The sequence below is a fragment of the Labeo rohita genome, chromosome 2 (assembly GCF_022985175.1).
Source record: "Labeo rohita strain BAU-BD-2019 chromosome 2, IGBB_LRoh.1.0, whole genome shotgun sequence".
Lineage (NCBI taxonomy): Eukaryota > Metazoa > Chordata > Actinopteri > Cypriniformes > Cyprinidae > Labeo > Labeo rohita.
This window is the reverse complement of record NC_066870.1, coordinates 30,397,225-30,423,830: the sequence shown is the minus strand read 5'-3', so window position 1 is coordinate 30,423,830 and position 26,606 is coordinate 30,397,225. Positions and strand designations below refer to the sequence as shown.

Sequence of the window (26,606 nt, the reverse complement as noted above, 5' to 3'; positions counted from 1 at the left end):
CACGTACCGATGGCCTTCTTCAGGGTCTCAAACGTAATCTCCTCTGCAAGCTGAGACTACAAGATAAACACAAACATTTTGTTAGTCTAATTCCTAATGATGAACAACTCAAGCATGATTAAATTTAGTCTAGTGTACCTGATCAGGCAAGCTGTTGGAAAGGATGTCAACTTGGAGAGAAATGGTGTCGACAAAACTCTTCCTACGGGGCAGCCGGTCTTCATCTGCGAATCAGAAGTCACTGACATAAATGGTCGGAGCTTTGAGACATCAGATATTTCCGATCATGCACAGATTCAATCGGAATAACTAAACCCAGTTTTCACATTTGTGATATATGGGTTTAATTCGCCTCTTATTCAAGAAGGGAGGTGAATTTCCCAATGCCAGCCAGTGTAATCTCACTGGCTGCTCATGTTTAATGAATGTAATGTTCAGGCGAAGCAGCATGAAAGCATTATTAAACAGAAGGAAATGCAAATCACACAAACACAGGCAGCAATCACAGCAAAGTAAGTTTCAAAACAGAAATTCATAAGTAAAAGTGAGAGTTTCAGGGCAAGAGTGCTGATGACACATCAGAAGTAAGCCAACATCAAAAACAACTCATTTCAGTAAACAAATATATACACTCACATTCCATCAAAACATCCCTTACATATTTGTTTTTCCTCATTATAACTGCATTATATATACATACACTACCAGTCAAAAGTGTTTGGACAGTAAGATTTTTAATGTTTTTTAAAAGTCTCTTTTGCTCACTAAGCCTGCATTTATTTATTCCAAAGTACAGCAAAAACATTAAAAATTTAGAAATATTTTACTATTTAAAATAACTGTTTTCTGTTTGAATATATTTTAAAATGTAAATTATTCCTGTGATCAAAGCTAAATTTTATTTATCATTACTCCAGTCAGAAATCATTCTAATATGCTGATTTGCTGTTCAAGAAACACTTACTTATTTTCATTATTTATATATATATATATATATATATAAATAAATTTAAAGCATCCTTGCATCTTAATATAATATATTAAGATGCAAGGATGCTTTACATTTATCAAAAGTGATGATAAAGACATTTACAACGGTATAAAAGATTTCTATTTTTGATAACGCTGTTTTTTGTGCAGCAAATCAGAATATAATAGAATGATTTCTGAAGCATCATGTGACTAGAGTAATGATGCCAATTCAGCTTTGACATCACAGGAATAAATTGCATTTTAAAATATATTCAAATAGAATTTTAAATAGTAAAAATATTTCAGAATGTTACTGTTTTTGCTGTACTTTGGATCAAATAAATGCAGGCCTGGTGAGAAGAAGAGACTTCTTTAAAAAACATTAAAAATCTTACCGTTCAAAAACTTCTGACTGGTAGTGTATATACAAATTAATGAAATCTTTTTTTATTCCTTTTTTCACACGAAACAGCACTGAAAATGTGAAAAACATTTCTTGACTGCAGGTCTGCTGCGATTGGAAGAAAATAAGGTCCAAAAAGACCCAATAAAATATCAAATGATGCTTCATCAGCACTTTCCCTGAGACCCAAGCTACTGAAGTACAAAGCTCGAACCGGTGTGTGTTCTCTCTTTAACATACCAGTAACACCGTCCAGATGACAGCAGCGTATAAAACACCAAACCAGTTAAACAGGACGAATTATCATTTGACACAATATACTGACTGTATGTTTCACCCCACTGCTGAAATTCATTCCACAACACATTCAGGAGCTACAGGAAATCTGTCACAGCTGCTACAGAGAGGAAGTCTACATACTGTATGTAACTGTGGTAAACTTACAGTACAGGGTTAAGGAGAAACTAACTACATATTCTTGCTATTCACTGAACTCTCTATCCACACACACGGACAGGTGACCTCACTAACTCAATGATGGTACCTCTGGATGTCTGTTTGCATCTGTGCAGAATCTTTCCTACCGTGTACAGGACTACAGTGTAGACACACAGACAGAGAAAAGGCAAGAGTGAATGAAGTGGGTGAATTCACATGTGACAAGGAAAGATTTTGAGGAAGCATTAGTTTTAGAGATTTAAAGGGACTTGGTGATTCATTTGAGCACCAGGTTGTTGGCTGGAATACACTACATGACTTTCAAAATCTGAACAGATTTTAAAACACGAGGCATCAAACCCTTGCCGACTTTGTAAATGGATACAGAGAACAACTGGGCATCATACACTAAACAACTGACGATCAAACACTACCAGACTTTCAAGTCTTTCCAAACATAATAAACTCATGCAGAAGTGTGTGTTTCTAGGATATGCATGACAAATGAAAACTATATGTGTTCTAAAATCAGCAAAATATTTTTTGTGTGAAATCTGTCAAGTACTACTGTCCAGAATCTTCAGGCTGGCTATGACTCTCAGCTATTAGACATAGAGGCAGCAAAACCAGCCAAAAATCTGGGCAAAAGATGTGTAGTGTATTCCAGATTTATGTAAGGTTAAGTTCTTAAAGACAACATGACATGGCATTCACAAGCATTTTATGCTCATACTGTGACATATTTTACCCTAAAATTGAAATATTCATAAATACATTTATTAAATTACATTTATTATTATAAATTATTAAAGATATAATGAAAAAACGGACATTCATGTTAATCACTGTGATTTAACTGGACAGGAAAATGTTATACTAATCAATACTATTGCTTAATCAAAAACACAGTCTGTAGAATAGTGTTTACCTGTAACCTGGGGTATGTACGGTACAGCCAGTCTTTCTACGTTATATCCAGGCACAGACAGAGCTTCTGCCAGATCAGCCGTCTGGAAATACAAACCAACGTCGTCTCGGTCTAAAGACTCTGGGAGCCTGATCCACACACAAACATAAGAACACACCAGAAAAAAGATCTGGAATGAGTTAACGCCTCTGTTATTATTCATGATTAAAACTGACAGATTCAGTGGTATCTGCATGATTTTTTAATTCAAAATGTAAGACTTTAAGAACTTCTTAAGACCTGAACAAATAAAATTAATACCATATGAGCAGAGTAGAGCAATGTCTATGGTAATATATTAAACCATAAAATTGAAAAAACGTAAAAAGCATGATTTACAGTTCAGATACAATTTTTAACAAAAACAAAAAGTTCTATAAAATGATCAGATTGACATTTCAGCTATTAAATCATTTTTAAGAAAAAGGGATGAGTCAAGAGTATCAACCCTGGTGAAAAAAACAGCATATGCTGGTAGGTATGTTTTGATGCTGGTTTAAGCTGGTCCTTTGCTGGTTTATGCTGGTCCTTTGCTGGTTTATGCTGGGCCTTTGCTGGTTCATGCTGGTCCTTGACCAGCAACATGACCAGCAAAAACCAGCAAAGGACCAGCATAAACCAGCAAAGGACCAGCTTAAACCAGCATTAAAACCTACCTAACCAGCATCCCAGCATCAAAACATACCTACCAGCATATGCTGGATTTTTCACCAGGGAATTATATTAATTTAAACAATTATCAATCAATACAATTAATTTAATAACATATAAATATATCTTAGTGTCTTAATTATTTAGAGTTTTACAATTAGCATTAGCATTAGCTTCTTGTCTATCCACCGGTTCACATTTGCAGCCGCATGTTTCGGGCCCTATGATTTCCCTGATGCCGATGACGATAGATAGATAGATAGAAAGCATGTTGCTAGCATGATTAGCAAGTTACTAGCATGTTGCTAGCATGATTAACATGTTCCTAACATGTTTCTAGCATGATTAGCAAGTTACTAGCATGTTACTAGCATGTTTCTAACATTAACATGTTACTAACGTGTTTCTAGCATGATTAGCAAGTTACTAGCATATTGCTAACATGCTTAGCAAGTTGCCAACATGTTGCTAACATGTTTGTAGCATGATTAGCAAGTTACTAGCATGTTGCTACCATTTTTCTAACATTATGTTACTAGTGTGTTTTGCTAATATGCTTAGCATGTCACAAGCATGTTAACATGTTTAGGATGACTAACATGTTGTTAGCATGTTTCTAGCATGCTTAGCATGTTGCTAGCATGTGTCTAACATGATTTGCAATCTACTAGCATGTTGCTAGCATGTTTTTAATGTGATTAGCAAGTTACTACCATGTTTCTAGCATGATTAGAATGTTTTTGGCATGATTAGCAAGTTACTAGCATGATTAGCATGTTGTTACCATGATTAGCAAGTTACTGGCATGGTTAGCATGTTTCTAGTATGATTAGCATGTTGCTAGCATGTTTCTAACATAATTGGCAAGCTATAGCATGATTCTATTTCTTTATTCTATTTTAGTCTCAGAAAACAAAAAATAATAATAATAAGTATAAATAGCATTTCAGTAAGTTGGCTTTCCCAAGCCAGCTTAATTGTTAAAACATTATTTTTGATTATAATTTTTCATTTAACCATTACAATACTCTCTATACAAATTATGAAATGAAAAAAAAAAAAGGAATCCAGATTAAATCAAATTAAAACGGGAAAAAAATAGAAATTAGGGTAAAAAAAAAGGAATTTGGGAAAAATAAAACAAATTCCATAGGGCCCTAGTGCTTGCTGTGTAAAAACCTATGGTACAACCTGACTTGATTTTCACAAAACAGCAGACGGGCTTATTGAAAATGCACATTCATTCTTTGCCAGCAGGTGGCGCTTTTGGATCGGCAGAAATATAGCGGTTTCTCCAGTACTGGCTGTAAACAGCGCAGCACCGGATTTTAAACATGCAGCGCTTATTCAATGAAATCATAGCCTTTTAAAGTCACATTAAGCTATACTGCATCTCTTGTCCCTCCATTCCCAAATTTAAAACCTCTTGAAATCATAATTAAGACTTTCTTGTATCATTTAAAACTTTTTATGGCCTTAAATTTGATACAACTAAATTTTAAGGACTGCGGAATCCCTGGATTCAAGCTATGGCCAATATTAAAAACTCATGGTTAAATAAGTTGAAAATTTTAAAATAAATCAATCATTTTAAAAGCTACAAGGAAATTAAGGAATCACGTCATTACAATGTACAGCACGAAAATAATTATATTTATTTTAAGTTTAGCTAAAGATTACATGTAATATACTTATTATATTTAATACATTTATTACATTATTAGTGTTTTTAAATATATAAGTGAGTGGCAGATGAAGGTAATGAAAAATTTGAGGAAATGCACCTGCATAATTGATGATTATTAATAAATAAATAAATAAATAAATAAATAAAAAACCCTCTAATATTGACCAATTACTGATATAGTCCTTTCGTAAAAACACATTCATAAAAATACTCACACACACTTCTCTCTGAAGACATGTTCAGGCAGAAGGTACGGAGCATCTAGATTTCTCATTTCAATCACCTGACAGGAAGAAAAGGAGTTAGAGGATGTCGTATGTAGGGTCTGTGTGTGCTGTAAGCATGTGCACACATTTACCTTGCTGACATGTTGGCAAAAAGGTGGATTTGCAATCATCTGACTGAGGAAGTTGAGGTATGCAGCGACCAACGCCATGATTCCACAGCGAATAAACATTGGCATGTTCTCCTCATTTGCCAGGGCCATATCCTTCAGCCAATCAAAACAGAGGTTAGCAAAGCCAGTAGGAAATCTGCTAAGTCTCTTTGGATTCAAGCGTCTGCTAAATGAATGGAGGTGAGCATACCTGCAGGGCGATGGACAGGCGCATGAGATCAATCATCACCTCCTCATTGGCCAGTTCAATAGTGATCAATGCCAGAGCTGTGAAGAGCAGCTCAAAGTTCTTTTGGACGTTATCTTCCTCCTTACAGCCCAGATAGATGTGTCTGTAGAGCTGCTGCCCATGCTGGAGGGACAGAGAGAGAACAGTTTAAGGGCTGCGGTTTTAAATGTGTGTCGTTGTGACGTCTGTGTGTGTTTATGAAGTCTTGTACCTTTTTCATAAAAACCACATCCTGTTTGGAGATTTTTTCTCTCTTGATCTTCAAAGCAGCTACATTAGGAATAATCCTGCACACAAACACAAAGGAAATGGTTCAGTAAGCGTTTATTCTGAGGCAGATGCACCAGTGTTATGTTATCATTGCTAACTTAAACTATTAAACTTTAAAAGTGGTTTTCGTTAATTGAAAATAAAGCTTAAAAATTATATATAAATATTAAACATAAAAACTTGGCAAGTACATTCATTAAAATATGTTAAAGTAAAAGCATTGCAATTATTAAAAAATAAACAAACTAATTATTTACTTATAAATATATAAAAATCGTATATATATAAAAACCCCGACAAAATTACATAAACAAAATGTCAAATAAATATATAAAAATTGAATATACAAAAACACAACCAAAGTACTCAAAAATAAATATATTAAAATGGAATATACAAAAAAGAACAACAAAATTACTTAAACAAAATTTTAAATAAATATATAAAAATTAAACATACAAAAAGCACAACAAAATGACAAACTAAATTTAAATATATACAAATCAATTATGCAAAAAAGCACAACAAAATTATTTAAAATTGTAAATAAATATATAAAAATCAAATATACAAAAAACACTTGCCTAAAATGTAAAATAAATATATAACAAAATGACAAAAATTTTAGATAAATATATACAAATCAATTATGTAAAAAAAAAAAGCACTAATATATTATATACAACAATTATATTTTACAACATAATATATAGAAAATATCTAATGCAAAATAATAAATATTATAACAGTCTATCAATAACAAAAATAAAACCTCATCCACGTTAAATTTCTTAAATTTTTTTTTTTTTTTTTAAATCTACATTTCATCTATAAAAGAAAGGTCACTTGCTGACTTTTAAAAAAACATGAGGCTGTGTAAATTAAATTTTCATGTTACAAAAAGAACTTCAACATACAAAGAATGCAAAAATAAAGGTTAAACATCCCATTTGGGTTTGATTTATAAATGAACAACCCATAAAAAAACTGATTAACGCTCATAAACGCCTGCAGGAATCGTGAATCTCCACTCAGCTCTAATCAGGTTTTCGCACAGAACATAATGAAAGAGCTATATGTCAAATTGAATAAATGCATTAACAGCATTAAAAGATGGTGTTAAATAATTTAATTAATCGCAGGTGTTAACGCATTAACTTTGACAGCCCTAGTTTTCACACATTCACTTTAGAGTGTTAAGTTTGCATCCATACCGGATCCCTCTGAGTTTGGCTCTGTTGTCATGGCGATCGATGATGTTGTGCAGAATCTCCAAGACGAGCTGCCGGAGTTCACTGTCTTCCATCAAAGAGATAGAGCATAACGGCTCCAGAAAGGCAGCGGGCAGGCCAGCACACATCGTTTTACACTTAAACCCTGACGTAACCTACACACACACAGACAGAATTCATCAAATATAAACAGCACCACCATTACAGAACATATTCACACTAGTAACACTAGAAACATAGTTGCATTTGTGGAAATGGCCAGCAGTAGGAGACGGAGAGCAAAAACTGTTCAAACATCCAAAATAAAAATTGTATGTCTCAACCTGCAGCCCATTTCCTGCCTGTTGCTGGGCAACGGCGCCTGAAAAGTTGCCCTGTCTAAAACCAGCCATAAACCAGACTAAAGACAAAATTGGATTGGACATTAGAAAAAAAGAAGAAAAAGGACACAAAGCACCACAGGGAGCTGCAATCTGATGTTATGATCCGTGCAGTCTGCTGTCTAGGAATCTTCAGAAACTCCCTCCAGGAGAGAGTGGAAGGTTTTTACTAACAAGCTCACAGACAGAATGGAAGTCTAATATATATTCACTAATCATGACTGAGAACTCTGAAACCATGCCTGATATAAGCCTTAAAGGGATAGTTCACTCAAAAATGAAAATTAGCCCAGGATTTACTCACCCTCAAGACATCCTGTGTGTATATGGCTTTCTCCTTTCAGACGAATACAATCGCAGTTATATTAAAAAAAATTTAGTGGCTCTTTCAATTTTTAATCATGTTTCGCTAGATAAGACGCTTCTTTCTTGGCTGGGATTGTTTAAAGCCATTTAAACAACTGCATTTTGGAAGTTCAAACTTGGGGGCACCATTGAAGTCCACTATATGGAGATAATTCCTGAAACATAATTTCTTATCAACTGAAGAAAAAAAAAGACATGAACATCTTCGATGGGGGTGAGTACATTATCTACATGTTCTACATATACATATACATATACAAGCGCATTCTGTGTGAATGGCGCCTAGCAATATGAGCGCGTCACACGTGAACGGTTTATCACGTGCACCGACATGCGGTTGCTTATATCGTAATCCTTAATTTTTCTTTACAAATCCTCATTTTGTACTCCTAATTCGTGACCAGTGTTTCGTTCGTCACTTCTCACAAGAGCTTATGCGACGCCTATGTCCTATGTCATGGAACGCCACTCTCTTGTGAATACGCGTACGACAGTTAGCGGAAGCTAGAGATTATGGTTTATAAAGTTTTAAATATGGATATTTTTCTCACACAAATGCATTAATTAATTTAAGAAGGCCTTTATTAACCCCTGGAGCCGTGTGGAGTACTTTTTATGAATGGTGGATGCACTTTATTGGACTTGAAAATTTGAACACCCATTCACTGCCATTATAAAGCTTGGAAGAGACAGGACATTTTGTAATATTACTCAGATTGTATTTGACTGAAAAAAAAAAGTCAAATACAGCTAGGATGGCTTGAGGGTGAGTAAATCATGGGGTCATTTTCATTTTTGGGTGAATTATCCCTTGATTTTTTTTCTGGCAAAGTGAGTTATTCTTCTGTATAAAACACAGCTCACAAACGTCACTTTCAAAGCAAGCAGTTTTCTGAAAGTCAATGGGAAAAGTCTATGCGACTGAATGAAACTGATGCAAAATTTGCATTGGGAAATTTTTCGCAATTACGCAAAATTGTGTGGATTCTTATTGAAATTGGATATTAGTGGCGAAAATTTGCCGAGCAACAACAAATGTGAATGCACCTTTAGTTTCTTCTTCATCACTAACTTACACACACTCACACAAAGGAAAAGAAAGAAACAAGGTTTACCATAATGAGAGAACTTAACAGCATTGTCTGGATTCTCTTAGTGCCCTGATGCCTGAGAAAGAAAGAGAAAAAAGATAATTTTTTTAATCTTTGATTTTGAGTTTCTATTTTTACATAAATAATAGCTCTAGACCTGTTCACATACTATACACAAGAGTATGTGCATAGTAGCAAGTATTTCAACTGCTGTTAGCAAAAGCAATGAAAATTAAATCTATTATTATTTGACAAATCCCGATTATTATTTGATGAATCACAAATATTATTTGAGATTTTTAAAGGGGTCATATATATAAGGGGTCATGACTGTTCGTGCATACATAAGATCTGTAAAGTTACAAAGAAGTCTCAAAAGAGATATTCTTTGTAAAAGTTAAAACTCAGCCACGCCTTCCTAAAACTGCTCATTCAAACACACCACCCACAAATCTACGTTACTGTGTGGGAAGATTTGCTTAACACCACCCAAATGTATACACAAAGAAAGAAGACGTAACTTTTATTCTACAATGCCGGCTATGCACACTATATAGTGGGGGAATTCCAACTTTGCAAGGACTGGCGCTTCTGACTCACAGCCTGTAAGTACATATTATAGTCATTATAATCAGTAACTATGTCCTCACTGGATCCAACAAATGTCTCATTTGTTGGATCCAATTGTTTTTGTGTCATCGCGCTGGCACACGCCATCACAACATTTCCGTCACATGCTTGAGGTATTCGGCCAATCACAACGCACTGGATAGCTGTCTAATCAGAGTATACTGCGCTTTTCAGATTGATGAGCTTTGTAAAAATCGATGCGTTTCAGAAAGGCAGGGCAGAGAGGACCAACAATAATGTACAGTATGTGGAATGTGTTATTTAATGAGTTTTTTGAACCTTAAACCGTGTAAACACATTGCATTACACCAAATACACAAAATAATGTTCTTTTAGCAACATCATATGACCCCTTTAAATGAGACTAAAACTATGGCATAATGCCATCAAAAAATAAAATCCAGTTATTCAAGGTAAGTAAACAGTAATGCAGTATAATACAGAACAAAAAGAGCAACTAGAACTAAACAAAGGCACAAATTAAATAAACAGTGCTTCAAGTTCTTTTTGAATCTGTAACTGCAATATTTGTTTATGTGCCTGTTTACACTCACTGAAGATGTACTTTGACATCCTTGATTATAAGACATTTGCATGTAACAAATGTGCACGTCTCAGTTTAGCATGTGCAATCAACACCATAATCAAGGATCCAAGAAACATTCTCCAAAAGCTACGACCACCGATAATGACGAATGCAGAATCACACGCGCTGTCCTACCCGATCTTGACGGTGTCCAGCGTGTGACATGGCGTGCCGTAAACAGGAACTTTCCCCATAATGAACATCATCACTTCAGCTCTCTGATAATCAGGAAGATTTCCTCCAAAGAAACCTAGACACACAGACAAATCCATTTTATTGAACCGGTTCGGTATTTGGACATTATAAAAGGTCAGGTTTTACTGAGCACGTCAAGCTGTCACCTATGGTTTGGATGATGGCGTTCTGGACAATCCGCTCCTCGCTCTCTTTGGTGCGGGTGGAGGAAAGGCTGCTCGCGGAGTTCCTGCGGGAACCGTCGCCCAGCTCAAAATCCACACTCATACGCAGATGCTTCAGCAGGGTGTTAAACACCTCCAGGACCGTGGGACCTGAAAATACGCACATAGACAGCACAAAAGTAATTATGCAGAATCATGCAGGTTTTCCTTCAAAATCAGCAGAGAAGATGCTTATAACATCACAGATTCTGTCTGGACCTACTGAATAAGCACTATATGATATTAAAGTGAAAGTACACCCAAAAATATAAATTCTATTTTCATTTTATCACCCTCATATTGTTCCAAAGATGTATTTTCTTTCTTCTGCTGAACACGGATGTTATTTTGGTAAGCAAACAGTTACTGATAACCACTGACTTCCATAGCATGGAAAAAAAAAAAAAAAAAAAATATGGAAGTCAATGGGTACCGCCAACTGCTTGGTTGCCATTTCTTTTGTGTTCAACATAAGAAATAAACTCACATACAGGTTTGGAACAACATGAGGGTGAGTAAATGATAATAAAACTAACATTTATGGCACACTATCCCTTAAAAAAAAGCACATTTAAAAAACTAACGCAGGAACTAAAGAGCATTGCTAGGGGGCGCTGCAGTTTCTCTACACAGCAAACCCACAAAGCCTTCAGTCACTTGTCAAATAGACATTGTTAATTAATCAATACACCATCAAAAGAGTGCAATAGTTCATCATACAGATGCCGATTTAGTGACCGCCTGAAGGTTTTGACTGGGTGACGGCTTTTAGTTAACATACCCAACCACAGATTGGGTGGTGAAGAGATGGGACTGATAAACGTGTAATTGTTTTGATTATGAGCAACATGACCTGAAAGAAAGCAGATTTCAGGAAGGAGACATGGAATAAAGAAAAAGACAATGAGCAACGAACATCTGAAGAGATGATGAAATGAAACAAGGAAATGTAGTTTGTTATTTTCAGCATCTGTTTGTAGTTGTAGTGACTGACACACAAGCAAAAGAACAAACAGAATGACATTTAAAAAGAAAGATATGAACATAATGACGTTAGGACGAGAATACAACAACAAGTAGACAAGTAGACAAGTAGAAATTTATTAAATTAGAAAATAGTTACTTTTAAAGTTTTCACAATATTGCAGTTTATACTGTATTTTTGATCAAATAAATACAGCTTTGTTAAAGGAGAACTCCACTTCCAGAACAACAATTTACATTTAATGTACTCACCCCCTTGTCATCCACGATGTTCATGTCTTTCTTTCTTCAGTCTTAAAGAAATTATGTTTTTTGAGGAAAATATTTCAGCATTTTCCCCCCATATAATGGACTGCTATGGTGCCCTGATTATGAAGTTCCAATAGGCAGTGTAAATGCGGCTTCAAATGAATCCAAATGTGGTTGTAAACTATCCCAGCCGAGAAAGAAGGGTCTTATCTAGTGAAATGATCAGTTATGTACAAAGTAAATAATTTGTAAATTGTTGTTCTGGAAGTGCAGTTCTCCTTTAAGCACAAGTGATAAGTGTCAAAGTTTAATTCTTAGAGTTAATGGGAGCAGCAATAAGCACGATGCTTGTCTCAGATGGTCAGTGCTCAGTCTTACCGATGGAACCCTTGGCTGCTATGGCAACTGTCTCCAGCAGCACCTGAACGATACCTGCCCTCACACGTGGGGTGTTCTTACTGTGGGTGTCAAGGTGAGACAACACTTGCTGGATCACATGGTGAGAATGCTGGGCCTGAAACACACACAGACACACTTGCTTCAGAAGTGAATTTATGTTCCATTATCATTAAATGCTACAACGGTCACATAGGATTAACACAAAGAGATGAAGCTAAAGTCTGGTCGTTTTACCTGTATTGAGTACATGATTATCCTGAAACAGGAAACAGCAAAATCGTTCGGGTCCCACAGACGATGGTTGTCTAAATGCCTGCGGGAAAATGAGGTTGTGTATTATGACCTTTTATAAGACTGATAATTCATAGATAGTCATGCATAAGATGTCTTATTTTTAGGATAATTTGATAATGCTTTCAAACCATCAATACTGCACCAGTATTGGTAGTACTGAGTACATGATTATCCATATATACCAACATGATTTACTCATATTATTATGAAATGGAGAGAATGCAATGTCTATTAGGGTGGAATAAGTCCTGCCTTCAAAATACAAGAGCCAATCGGCAAATGACCGTCAGTGTCCTGAGATGTACGCTTGAGAATGCAACCTGGAATATGTGCTTTTAATGCTACTTAATGCTATAAACAACATTTACGGGTCAGTTAATGCCAGATTTTATTGTAGGTATGAAACATGTTATTAAATGTGAGAACTGCCATATTTAAATCTGCAGAATTTACCCTTGGCTACAAAAGTTACTGACCAATTTTATGTTAGTAACCTTTGCCCTCCACAATTTTCTCAAACAAGCTTTTAGCCTTTTCTAGGGTAAATCTATGGAGGATCTGGGTTCGGATATCTTTTTTATGGAAATTATCTTTAAAAAATGGCATACCGTTATCATTTATTCTAGTGAAGCAGAGATGATACAAGTGTTTTTTTTGTTTTTTGTTTTTTTTTTCCAACCTTTTGCTTTTCTTTTCTAAAATTAGCTTACAAAGAGCCATTAAATATTTTAAATATATTTTAAGCAGGAACAAAAACAACACTTTTTCCTCTACATTTTGAACTTTGACAACCCTCTGAGTCTCTGCAGTTTTTAATTACGCTAATATGTAATTTAACAACTCCTTAAAGAAAAGCAGCACATAAAAAGCTCTGCAATGTCACAATTCATTCCAGCCAATTTAAGAATAACATCAAACAACCTGAACCACTTTATTGAAAATTACATATACAAAAATCTGTAAAAACATCTGTAAAAGCTGTCTGGGTTTAATACTTATGGGTTGGAGTTATGAAAATAAAAACACACAATAACTAATAATTAATGGAATAGTTCAAATTCTGTCATTAACTACTTGCAGAAATAAACTCGCAATTCTGACTTTTTTCTCAGAATTAAGTGATAAAAACTTGTAATTGCGAGTCACTGACTATTCTTAGAATTGTGAGTTTATATCTCACAATTCTGACTTTATAACACATTTGTGAAAAAATTAGAGATATAAACTTGCTATTCTGAGGATGTCAGTCTTTTTCACTTCATAACTTGCAATTGTGAGTTTATCTCTCACAATTCTGAGAAAACAGTCAGAATTGTGAGAAAGCAAGTCTGAATTGCGAGTTTATCATCACAATATTGAGGAAGTCAGAATTGTGAGTTTATACCTTGTAATTCTGAGGGAAAAAAAATCAAAATTGCGCGTTTTTATCTATTTCTCACAATTGTGAGTTTATATCTTGCAATTCTGAGAAAAAGTCAAAATTGTGTGTTTGCTTCATGCAATTCTAAGAAACAAGCCTGAATTGAGAGTTTTTATTATGCAATTCTGAGAAAAAACATCAAATTTGTGGGTTTATATCTCACAGTTCTGACTACAAAAAATGTGAAATGTCAGAAAAATGTCAGAATTATGCATTTTTACCTTGCAATTCTGACTTAATTTCTTACAACTGTGAGTTTGCATCACGCAAGACAGATAAAAAGATAAAAAGTCGCAATAACCTCTTTTTTTAAATAATTTCTTCTGTGGAGCACAAAGATATTTTGGGAAATGTCTCAGCGCTTTTTTATCCATACACTGGAAATCAATGGTCACTAAAACTGTTTGATACCAACATTCTTCAAAATATCTTTTTGTGTTCTGCAGAAGAAAAAAGTCACACAGGTTTGGAACTCAAATCCATTAGTAAGTAGTTTGAGTCTTTGAAGGCTCATGTTCACAGTCTGTGATTTTTACACAGGTGTTTGGAGTCGATTCTGGCATCGCCGTCTGTTACGTCAGACACGGTGCTTCCACTCAATAGCAGCTGTGATGCGGAAAACTTGAGCATTCCTTCGCTGCGACACAAATCCTGTTTCCACACCTTTATCTCTCCTCTTTTCCGCAGTCTGATCTAACTCTAAAACCTCTATGCCACCATCGTCTCCCTTCCTGCTGTCGCCATGGTAACGTCAATCTGATCTCACCCCCCATCCGATGCGAGCTATTTTTAGAACGCCTGAAATCCCCCTCCACCCAAAAAAAGCTCTCGCTGTCTCTCCGCCTCCCCGAACGCCAGCTTTATGTGTTATCAGAGGTACAGATATCTGCCCCGGAGCTCAACGTTCCCTTAAAACCTCACACAAGTTTAATACATACAGAGCACACAGCGCACAGTTTAATCAGGAGAGAAAGAGCGAGACATGAGAGACGCAGAGATGTGATGGAGAAGGTGAGGCGGTGCGATAGAGAAAGAGACGTGCTTGAGAGCCCCTTGGCGCTTTGATATTCTCTTTTTACAGACGTCTCACTCAGCGCTAATTGGCCAATGACTGAGATGAGCCAAAACAGTCTCATTAATGAGCCCTGCGAGTGTCCGCACGCACACACAAATGCATGCTGCATACGGCTGCATGTGTCTGAATTGTGTGCTAATAAGCTGCAGATGGAGAGCAGGTCAAAGCAGTCAGACAGAGAGCTGCTCATTTACACACCATGCCAAATCAAAGCAGTTTGTCTTCAACTCTAAATCTAAAGTTTCATCTTCAGCTGCCATTAAATTTAGACAGACATACGCATATGCAAACTTACAGAGCAACTTACTTCATAGAAATGCCAATATCTTTGTAATGCATATGCTCTAATTTGATTGGACAATGTGGCTTTTCATCATTAATTTAGAAGTGAATGTACACTACCGTCAAAAGTTTAAAATACGCTTTTGAATGGTTTCTTATATGCACAAAGGAAGCACTTATAAACAGTAATGCTGAGAAATATTTTTACAAATGAAAATAACTGTTTTCTATTTAAATACATTTTGAAATGTAATTAATTCCTGTGAAGCAAAGCTGAATTTTCAGCATCATTACTCCAGTCTTTGGTGTCACACGATCCTTGAGAAATCATTCTAAATGATTTTGAATGGTAATCTATATAAAAAATCAAATAAATACATTTTCCAACAATACTTAAATTACATTTCAGTGCATTATAAAACCTTTTTTGTGGTTTTACTGCATTAAAAATTCTGTGTCATAATGATACGGTCATCCTTATACTATTTACTTGCTCAGAAAATGACCTGGAAATGACTTCAATGTTCCTCTAGATTTGTCTGAATGTGCGCCACATGAATCAGGAGAACATTAGTGCTAATGGATGAAAAAACAGCTCTGATATGATGAGATATTCAAGTAATAAGCCAAGAGAGGACATGGAAATGAGTACTGAGTTTGACAGATGTGCAATCACAAGTAGGCAAAAAAAATCACCTGCAGGTTTCTTTTGATAATACGATTCATGTAAGAATAATTGACTAATTATTAGATTATAATGCACACCCGAGATGTGGATGTGTCAATTATTCCACTTATACTATGGTTACCACACCACAGATATTGTTCAATTTAGGGCTGCCCATCAGTAGTCGACGAGAAGAGGCTTTTCCACAAGAAGTGGCTAAGTCACCCAGTCCATGATGGACAGATCGCTAACAGCTGGTCTGTGTGGTAATACAGTACATCTATACGCTTACCTATCATTTAACAACCTTACATATGGCTTTTCATCTGAAAGATGCGTGTAGTAGCAACTTTACATGGCAGCTCTTAACCTAGAAAAATGTGACAGATGGAGGTGCCAGTGCGATCACTTGCTCTTAAAATATAATTTAATTTTTAAAATATAATTTAATTTAATTAAAATGAGCTGATGCAATTCTTGCACATTTAATCATGCATGCAATTAATTAAAATTTGTAAAATGAAAGTTTGCTTAATTCATTTGCATTGCGATGAATAATTTTCACAGACACAACACTGGAAAATTATGTGAGCACTTTTAATCTATTATCATCTGCCCATGTGGTCTAATTTTGAACACTGCTACTTTTTAAAATTGAGATTTAGGACAATATTTGGCCAAGATACAACTATTTGAAAATCTGGAATCCGAGGGTACAAAAAAATGGAAAATTGCCTTTAAAGTTATCCAAGTGAATTTCTTACCAATGCATATTACTATTAAAAAAATAAGTTTTGATATATTTTTTACAATAATAAATTTACAAAATATCTTCATAGAACATGATCTTTATTTAATATCCTAATGATTTTTGGCATAAAAGAAAAATCGATAATTTTGACGCATACAATGTATTGTTAGCTATTGCTACAAATATACCTGTGCTACTTACGTTTTTGTGGTCCAGGGTCACAAATAAGGTTATTTTTGTAAAGCAGGGGAAAAAAATGTTTTTTTGGTTATAACTGTCTAAAAAAAAAAAGTCTAATTATTATGCAATAATATAATAAAGTAACACCTGAGTATAAAATCTAACTCACTTCTTTTAATTGGTTTAATTTTATTTAGAATATTCATTATTTAATTTCATTTTTTGAAATAAAGCTATCAAATAATAAAGTTATTGTTGATGATGAAATTCTAACAGTTTAATTTCTGAAATCAGGAAAAAAAAAAAAAACATGAATGGCAATATTCTGATATTCTGTGTCAATATGACTGGTAAGTCACCAGGCTGCAGAGTCAGTGTGCAAACAGAGACACATATTTGCATCTGTAACCCATTTAACACATAAATCAAGTGTGGAACAGCTGGATTCAGATCACAACAATTCCTTTAACACAAAACAGAGCCATCTGGGAGCTGCTTGCATTTTATGCATGATGTTTGTGTTGAGACTGGAATGAATGAATCCCATCATGCCCACAGCGTGAGAGGAAGCAGACGAGCGGCTGACAGCAGCAGCGGCAGCGTCTGGACACCTGAGCTCACAGGCTAACACCGCACTGTGTGTTTGTCTGAAAACATCTGCGTGTCTCTGTGTGCCTCACAGTACGCTGGCACCCTTCGCAAACGAGCATGAGCCGCATATTTGAAACCAGTGCTCATCAAGATCATACAACACCTGATCTGTTATCATTGTATTGTCTGCTTTCAATTTTCTCTTGCAGTCTCAACTCACAGTCAACCCTGAAAAGAGATTAATGGAAACCGACATCCTTGAAGAGCTGAAACGGCCACACATATCTTCGCCCGTGCCTTTGTGTGTATGTGTGTGTGTGTGTGTGTTATAGGGTTACATAAAACATCACAGATTCAAAACGGTACATTACCAGTATTTCATAAATATCTGCACCTGACTTTAATGAGCAGGTATTCAGCACAGTTCAGGCAGTGTCATGTGATATAAGTTCATGTTTTTAGCTATTTAGCTATTTTTAGCTGCTTGATATTGCAAATTGGTGTGTCTTATAATGTTATCTTAATGTATTATCTTAATTATGAACACACTGGTTTGTAGTGCAAACAGTTTTACAGTTTACTGCATGTACATTGCCCTCCACAAATATTGGCACCCTTGGTAAATATAAGCAAAGGCAGCTGTGGAAATAAATCTGCATTGTTTATCCTATTGATCTTTCATTAAAAAAAAAAATTCACAAAATTTTAACCTTTCACTGAAGTAAAACAATGGAAAGTGGAGGGAAAATCTCATTATGAAATAAATGTTTTTCTCTAGTTCATGCCACAATTATTGGGACCCCTAAAATTATTATGAGTAAAATAATATATATTCTGAAGTATATTCCCATCCATATTTACATGTTTTAGCACACCAGGGTGACTAGGAGCATGAAGTTGTCCAGCCATCACTTCCTGTTACATAGGATTATAAATATGAGGAACACAAAGGCCAAATTCCCTCAGTTGTCCATCACAAAGAATATAGTTCTTATCTGAACTCCGACAAGATTGCTGAACTGTAAGTGGCTGTAAGTAAACAGCTAAAGCATTGAAAATCCCCATTTCCACCATCAGGGCAATAATTAAGAAGTTCAGAACAACTAAAGATGTTACAAATCTGCCTGGAAGAGGACGTGTCTATATCGTCTTAATGCACGCTTATGAGGAGAGTTTAAGTGGCCAAAGACTCTTCAAAGATCACAGCTAAAAAACTGCAGAGATTAGTTGAATCTAGAAGCCAGAAAGCCTAAAAAAATGCCAAACAGCCCCTACATCACCACATATTGTTTAGGAGAGTTTCAAGAAAAATCCTCCTCGCTCATCCAAAATCAAACTCCAGCATATACAGTTATCAGACACTTCAAATGGGACTGGCTTCTATGGCCAGATGAAACTTAAAAAAAAGAGCTTTTTAGCAGCTAACCCACCAGACGGGTTTGGTGCAAACACTGATAAAAGTACCCCATGCCCGCAGTTAAATATACTGCTGAATCTTTAACGTTGTGGGCCTATTTTTCTGCCGGAGTTTCTGGACGTCTTGTTCAGATGCATGGCATCATGGTTTCTATCAAATATACCTGACTGCCTCTGTTAGAAATCTTATAATGGGTCTTGGTTGGATCTTCCATTAGGACAATGATCCAAAACAAACATCAAAATCAACACAAAAATGTGTCACTGAGCACAAAATGAAGCTTCTGCCATGGCTGTCTCAGTTCCCTGACCTGAATCGTAGAAAATAAGTGGGGTGAACTAAAGAAAAGAAGCACCAACATGGAGCTGGGAATCTGAAGGATCTGGAGTTATTCTGTATGAAATAATGGTCTCTGATCTCTTGTCAGGTGTTTTCCAAACTCATCAGGCATTATTGGAGAGACTCTGAGCTGTTATCTTGGGAAAAGGACTTTGCAACAATTGGGTGCCAATAACTGTGGCCAACAATGAACTAGAGAAAAACATTTATTTCTTAATGAGTCCCCCCCAATATTAGTGGAGGGCACTGTAGTTTTTCTTCTCATTATTTCCCTATAGCAGATAATGAACCAAAGTCTCACCCATATGCTTCCTTGAAAAGGGTGGATAAAAATAAATTTTCAACTACAATAGCAATGTCACAGTAGCCCCCAGTCTATATGTGTGTGTTTTAAAAATGAGGGCAAATTTTGCAGTCATGGCACCCTGATCACAATGTAACGCCACTACCATGGCAACAAGCCCAGAACAAAACCCTTGCCTTAAAGTCAAAGCCTGTTCATTCTGTACTGAGTGAATAGTGAGTGAACCACTGCTGTTACCATAGTCACAGTTCAAACAATAGCACTGGATAATGGTGCCTACAGCACATGGCAATTGTACTTACACCAGCACGGGGTGCACGGCGTTGTTCATGTTGCCGTAAGCAGCGCGACCCAGTAATTCTCGAAAGCAGCTCTCCGCCAGTGAAGCGGGATTTTCCTCTCCAGCCCTGAGAGAGAGAAACATACACATAAGTGTAAGTGCAATGTACTAAACTGTCGTTTACAGTGTGTGGTTTCACATTCTGCATTCTGATGTCAAACACACAAGTGTATTAAATGATGCATTAAGACCTTTTAGGAAGAAACCCAGCCACCGTGCTCTCGCTCTCTCTCTCACACACACACACACACATTATTTGTCCCGTCGGCTCACCGACAGCCCATGGAAAGCAATTAACAGAATCTGACGACCTTGAAAAGCTGAAATAAGCACACAACTATGCACACGCACACACACATTAGCAGTGTGTACGTGTGTATGTGTTTTCTGGAGCCAATAATAGCCACATATTCAATCTAATCAGAGTGCAGTAAATTAAAGCACTGCAACCACAGACAGTGGCTGTTTTGTAAAGGACTCTCTGCATGCTGCTTCACAGTATATACTGTATATTTCATGCTATTTTTTCAATTCACCTTTTTCTTTAACACAGAAGTAAGCCTATGGTTGAGACTTCCGGTTCATTATCCGCTATAGGAAGAATAACAACGTGCAGTAAACGGTAAAACTGTTTGCACTACAAACCAGTGTGTTCATAATTAAGATAATACATTAATAGAAAACATTAATATAAAACAGTAAAACACACCAATTTGCAATATCAAGCAGAAAAAAAAAGCTGTTTTGTACAGCTAAAAATAGCTGGACGCCGATGAGACCGGAAGTCAGACCCATTAGAAATGGCCACTCTTACGGGTAGAGAAAAGTGGATAGTTTGTAAAACAGTGTGAACTATGTTTTTGTTTTGTTAATCTTTGCTGTTTACAGGGCCGTTCACACCAAAGACGATAGTTATAACAATTTAGGGCTGCACAAATAACCCAAATAAAACCAAAATCGTGATATGGCTTAGTGCGATTATCAAATTACAAAGGCTACAATTTCATTAATAAATATAAGTGCTTCAGAGTGAAGCATAGCACTTTGTTCCTTTATACGTAAGCAGCTCATAATCCAGTGTTTTTACTCTCTCTGAGATGCAAATTTTGAAATACTGCAATCGTAATAGGTATCATTAAGGCTGCCCCCTAATAGTTGACTAACCTTTAGTCGACGAGAAGAGGCTTGGTCGACCAAAATTTTATTAGTCACATAAAAAAATTAACAGAAAGTGGTGAAGTCACACAGTCCGTGGTGGACAGATCGTTAACGGCTGATCTATGTGGTAATATAGTACATCAGGCAGGACAACCAAATGCTCACCTATCATTCATCGACCTTAAATATGGCTTTTCATCTGAAATATGTAAGTACTAGCAACTTTATATGGCAGCTCAATCCTAGAAAAATGTGTGCTCTTGAAGTGTCTATGCGGAGTGTGAAAGCTAAATGGCGTGCTCACTGCATGACAGATGAATGCAGCTGCATGCAGCTTTGGAAAACAGTCTAATGTGGAAGTCGACAGGGGCAAAATGCATTCGAGGATTTTATTTTATTTTTATTTTTTTCCCCAAATCGAGGACTCAAACTGAATCAAGGAATCATGACAACTAGGGATGTTCATTTTGGTTATTTTTCCTAACCGACAGATGCCGCTCGTTAACTGATTATTAATTGTTAACCAACAAGATTATTTTAAATTTGAATTTAATTATTTTAGAAATAAAATAATTCACACCTGCAGTGCTTCTGCGAACGGAGAAAAACATAATAAAGCTAGGCTATATATATATAATGAATTTATAGGCCTATAAGATAAATAGATTACTAACAAAACGAAAGAAAAAGTAAAAAGCAACAAGGAGCTAGTATGCAGTTTTGGTTCGTTTTTGTGCTGCGTGAAAGGAAGACAGATGAAAGCTGCATCCTATTTTTCTTTATTTTACAAAAGCACAAAAATTTGTTTTTATTGTGAAAAGTTTACTTGAATTTACACTGAATTTAATAATGAAATGCAACTTAACATTATAGGCCTAGATTTATCTTTTTTCTCCCAAAAATACAATTTTATATTATTTTAACCATCCAGCAAACATTTTTAAATATTTTGATAAATTACTGAAAAAAAAATATGACCTTTTAAACCATTTAACTGATCAGTCGGTCACAATTCTTTCTGTCGGTTAACGGTTAACCGGTTAAAATGAGCATACAGCATAATCTAGAGCTTTTTAATCACAATTCCTATCAGAATTTTTTGTTTGTTTGTTTACACCACAGCTACAACAATAACAACACAGGAACAATATCATCGAAATCTCAGATTTTTCCTGTCTATGTACAATAAAACTCTGACAGCCAAACAGAACCCACCAACTTACATTTTAACACAGTATTGTCAATAAAAAGTTTTTGTTGTCAAAGCATGGTTAATAGTTAACAGTCATACAGTATTAGAGATGCTTGGACAAGTTCAGTGCAATGCATTGTACGACAGAGCACTAGATACATAAAGCACATTTCAGGTAATGTAGGAAGTTAATTGTAGTATGCACACAGAAAATTTGCATATTGTGTAAGTTATATATATATATATGCAAATACACCACAAAAACAGTATGAATAGTATAATAGTTTATGCAAATTCTGAACATACTCTTCAAACTCAAAGTTATACTCTTTGTAACTGTGTGTCTAGAACAGACACAGGCAAACTCTGTCCTGGAGGGCCAGTGTCTCTGCACATTTTAGCTCCAACCCAAATCAAACACGTCTGAACAAGCTAATCAAAGTCTTCAGGATTACTAGAAGCAAAGCCAATAGAAGCCAAGCCTGCAACCTTTAGCCAAAAAAACCTAACGGCTAAAGCTGATGCTTCCGGTTTGAGAAAGAAGACCAGACGGCTTCACTTCGCTGAATAAACAGCTTTTTAGAGGAAACAGCTCATCGTCTAAGGAATCAACAGCCTATCAGCTAATCTTCAACATGTTTTACACTAAACAATATTTTTGGATTTACCTATTTTTAGAGTTTACACTAGAAAAAATGCTATTTTATAAGAGAAGTCACTGATTTTTTGCGACAGGTGGGATTCAGCTTACGGCACTTCCCACTCAATCCTCTGGTATCCGTAAACCGCGAAGGTGTAATGTTATTGGTTATCAAGGCACATGTGATCCAAGTTGACCATTACGCTCTCTTCAATAGTAAGTAATACAGACCCTCTCATCTCCTAATAGTAAGTCAATCTCTGCTAGAAGGCTACAAACAGGTGAGTTTTATCAGGGTTGGAGCTAAACTCTGCAGGACACCGGCCCTCCAGGACTGAGTTTGCCCATGCTTGATCTAGAAAGTAATTGCAGTAAATAATTAATTGAATGAAACATTTAAACATACCATTTTAATATATTCAGAGAGATAAGCTTTCAGATGAGAAAAGCGTCCGCTGTAACATTAGCAGTTTAGATGTCATTCCCGACCAGCTTACACACGTCAATCAAACGCATGCCCAGGTTTGTGTCTGCAACCTTAATCACTGATCGATGAACCTGATCGGATTTCAGCTGCTGATTATAGGGCAGAGGGGTTCGATTGATGTTTCCGTACTCAAAAACACAAACAGGCAATTAAACTTAAATATTCAGTGCACACAGGGGCCCTTATCGGAGACACACTCACGTTTTATTCTCGCACAACCACACACATCCTTAAAGGAATCAGATATCCTTGATTGCCCTCTACATGTGGACCTCCAAAGCTCTCTTATCAGAAAAATCTTCCTGCCTGTCTTTCCATGTGTTTGGTGGTTTTATTCAGGGCACGGTACACAACAAAAAAACATCAAGAACAAATATCACCTTGAGCAAAATTAAATGATTTTGCCTTCTCCAGTGTGTGTGTATGTGTACTGTACCTCTCGGAGTCCTCATTATCTTGCATGTTGAACAGCATGGAGGGGATGAGTTTATCCATGTGTTGAGGTTCCCAGATGATTGCCTGCAGTTCATCATTCACAGTCTTTCTGACGACACCCTGGAGACCCTTAATGCCCGCTACACGGATCCTACAGCAAGAACATGTTAAACACACTTAATAAATGAACACTAAATAATGCAATCATTAGTGTCAATTATAGAGGTCAGCTTATAGTGGTCCCAAAAGTATTTGGCTACTTGAGTCACATTTTAACTATAAGAATTTGACTGCATTACTAACACATTTTTTTTAATTCATTTGACAGCAAAGCTGAATTTTCAGCAGCCATTACTCCAGTCTTCAATGTCACATGATCCTTCAGAAATCATTTCAATATGCTTTTTCGGTGCTTAAGCAACAATTCTTATTAATATCAATAATATTTTTTTGAAATAGGAAAATGATACATTAAGAGCTGGCTCTTAATGCATTGTTTCCTTCTGAAGCATCAGTGAGCATTTGAACCTTCTGTAATAGTTGCATATGAGTCCCTCAGTTGTCCTCAGTGTAAAAAGATGGATCTCAAAATCATACAGTTATTGTTGGAAAGGGTTCATATACACAAAAATGCTGAAAAAAACAAAGAATTTGCGGGAGCTGAAGGATTTTTCTGAAGAACACCAGGCAGTTTTAACTGTTCAGGACAAACAAGGGACTCATGATCAACTATCACTAAACAAAAAAAATAACACAGCTGTGGATCACTCAGAATTAAGTGTATGTAAACTTTTGAACAGGGTCATTTTTATACATTCAACTATTATTTTCTCTTGTGGACTACATGCAAATGTCTTTTATGTGAAATATCTTATTCAATTCAGTACTAAATAAAAAAATAACATCAATTTGGTATGATCACTCTTATTTCGGTAAAATACTTAACATTTTGCAGATTCTGCAAGGTTTTTGACCTCAACTGTATGTATAAATTTATATTTTATATTATATTATATTATATTATATTATATTATATTATATTATATTATATTATATTATATTATATTATATTACATTATATTATATTCTTTTATTGACAGCCCAACACAAACTAACCACAGACACAAACTAATGCACACACCTGCTGCGAGTTTCGGGGTCCTCATGTGTGGAGTGACACATGGCACTGAACTGAGAGACGAAAAAGTCATATCTGCGATGGTATGATGGCGTATCCTCTTCAATGTTCGCAAACTTCACAAACTAGAAGGAATCAAACACACACTCACACTGATTATGTCAGAAAACCACACCCAATGTTTTCTCACACAATAACAGATTCAAAAACACTCCCATGCAAAGGTGTAAAGGCGATATTCCCCTCGCATGATGTGCAGAGGAAGTTACTGATATCAGGCAGAGAAGTGTGACATCTCATTAGATGAGCAAGAGAGTGTGTTTAAATTCATACAGCATATGTGAATCATTGCCTGCTTGAATTAAACAATTTAAAGGGGGCATATTTGACATTTATAGCATATTTTCATTAAACTCACAGAATTAAACATGGATTAAACAACCTCTGCTTTCACTGGCTTCTGTTTGGAAAGTTTCTAAATACTAAATGATGTGGGCAATCCTATGTCAATACACTCAAGCAGTCAATACTGTGAGGATTTCTGAGTGACCTGTTTTTGCAAGGATATTAAATAATATCTCATGTTAGTTTACAGAGCTTGACTGAGAAATGTAGTTTCGGCCTTCAATAGATGATGCAATGTTTAAAACACCCAAACAAGTCAATGCAGCAGAATCTTTGCAACACTTCAGATCCACCGGGAACAGATTTGAGAAACCCAGATGAGGAATAATACAGCAGAAAATTGAGTGCGCTGAGAGAGAGACAGCGCAAGAGAGAATAAAAGAAAAAAAAAAAAGCACCATAACATAAATGGAAGAATAACAGTCAAAGCCATTTCTCATCTTCCACCTGAATTTCTCACAGCTCCTGCAAAGATTTAGGAGTGCATTCGCTGGTTTGTTCAGTCACACACTGAAAACTTACTGAGTTGGTGCCCAGCACTTGTAAATCGGGTTCTCCGGATTCCAGCAGTTTGGCTACCATGTGAAGGAAGCTTTCCACAAATGGCTTGATACTCTGGGAATGACACGCCATCAACAACTGATCCAATGCCTCCATCGCTATTACCACATACCTGCACACACACACCAAGAATCAAGGTCCAAAACGAACACTTGAAGACAAGAACATATTTGTACTCCAAATATAAATACTTGTAAAAAAATAAAAGTGCAATAAAATAAAATAACATTATAAAATTGCAAGAAATGATTCAGTCACCCTCAAGCCATCTTAGGTGTACATGACTTTCTTCTTTCAGATGAATACAATCGGAGTTAAACAATTGGATATTAAAAAATATCCTAGCTCTTCCAAGCTTTATAATGGCAGTGAATGGCTGTTGATTTTTTGAAGTCCAATAAAGTGGATCCATCCATCATAAAAGTACTCCACACAAGAGGTCTGCACGGGTCCACAAATTCATACCCGAACCCGAAGAGACCTGTAAATTTGTTGCACGGAACCGACCCGGACCCGTATTTAATTAGAAAGAGGGACCCGAACCCATGGGACCTTTGGCTTACCTACTGTTAGTAGCCCTGACTGCGATCAATCCTCCCTG

The 26,606-nt window shown here is 36.0% G+C and overlaps 1 protein-coding gene across 3 annotated transcripts in view; it reads right to left on the bottom strand.

The window, feature by feature from the left end:
* efr3a (EFR3 homolog A (S. cerevisiae)) overlaps positions 1–26,606 on the bottom strand; it is a 48,941-nt gene that overhangs the window by 6,000 nt on the left and 16,335 nt on the right. Inside the window, exons 5-22 of one of the 3 annotated variants that reach the window (XM_051127082.1) lie at positions 25,967–26,117; positions 25,043–25,164; positions 23,903–24,052; positions 19,952–20,056; positions 12,564–12,642; positions 12,309–12,444; positions 10,641–10,808; positions 10,435–10,549; positions 9,108–9,159; positions 7,229–7,401; positions 5,956–6,031; positions 5,706–5,867; positions 5,477–5,608; positions 5,334–5,401; positions 2,742–2,869; positions 1,920–1,970; positions 139–218; positions 8–56 (exon numbers count right to left, since the gene is read on the bottom strand). In XM_051127082.1, the coding sequence (XP_050983039.1) occupies positions 8–56; positions 139–218; positions 1,920–1,970; positions 2,742–2,869; positions 5,334–5,401; positions 5,477–5,608; positions 5,706–5,867; positions 5,956–6,031; positions 7,229–7,401; positions 9,108–9,159; positions 10,435–10,549; positions 10,641–10,808; positions 12,309–12,444; positions 12,564–12,642; positions 19,952–20,056; positions 23,903–24,052; positions 25,043–25,164; positions 25,967–26,117 (1,997 nt within the window). Of the gene's footprint in view, positions 1–7; positions 57–138; positions 225–1,919; positions 1,971–2,741; positions 2,870–5,333; positions 5,402–5,476; positions 5,609–5,705; positions 5,868–5,955; positions 6,032–7,228; positions 7,402–9,107; positions 9,160–10,434; positions 10,550–10,640; positions 10,809–12,308; positions 12,445–12,563; positions 12,643–19,951; positions 20,057–23,902; positions 24,053–25,042; positions 25,165–25,966; positions 26,118–26,606 lie in introns of all 3 variants that reach the window. The other 2 variants (XM_051127064.1, XM_051127072.1) reach the window with 2 other exon arrangements.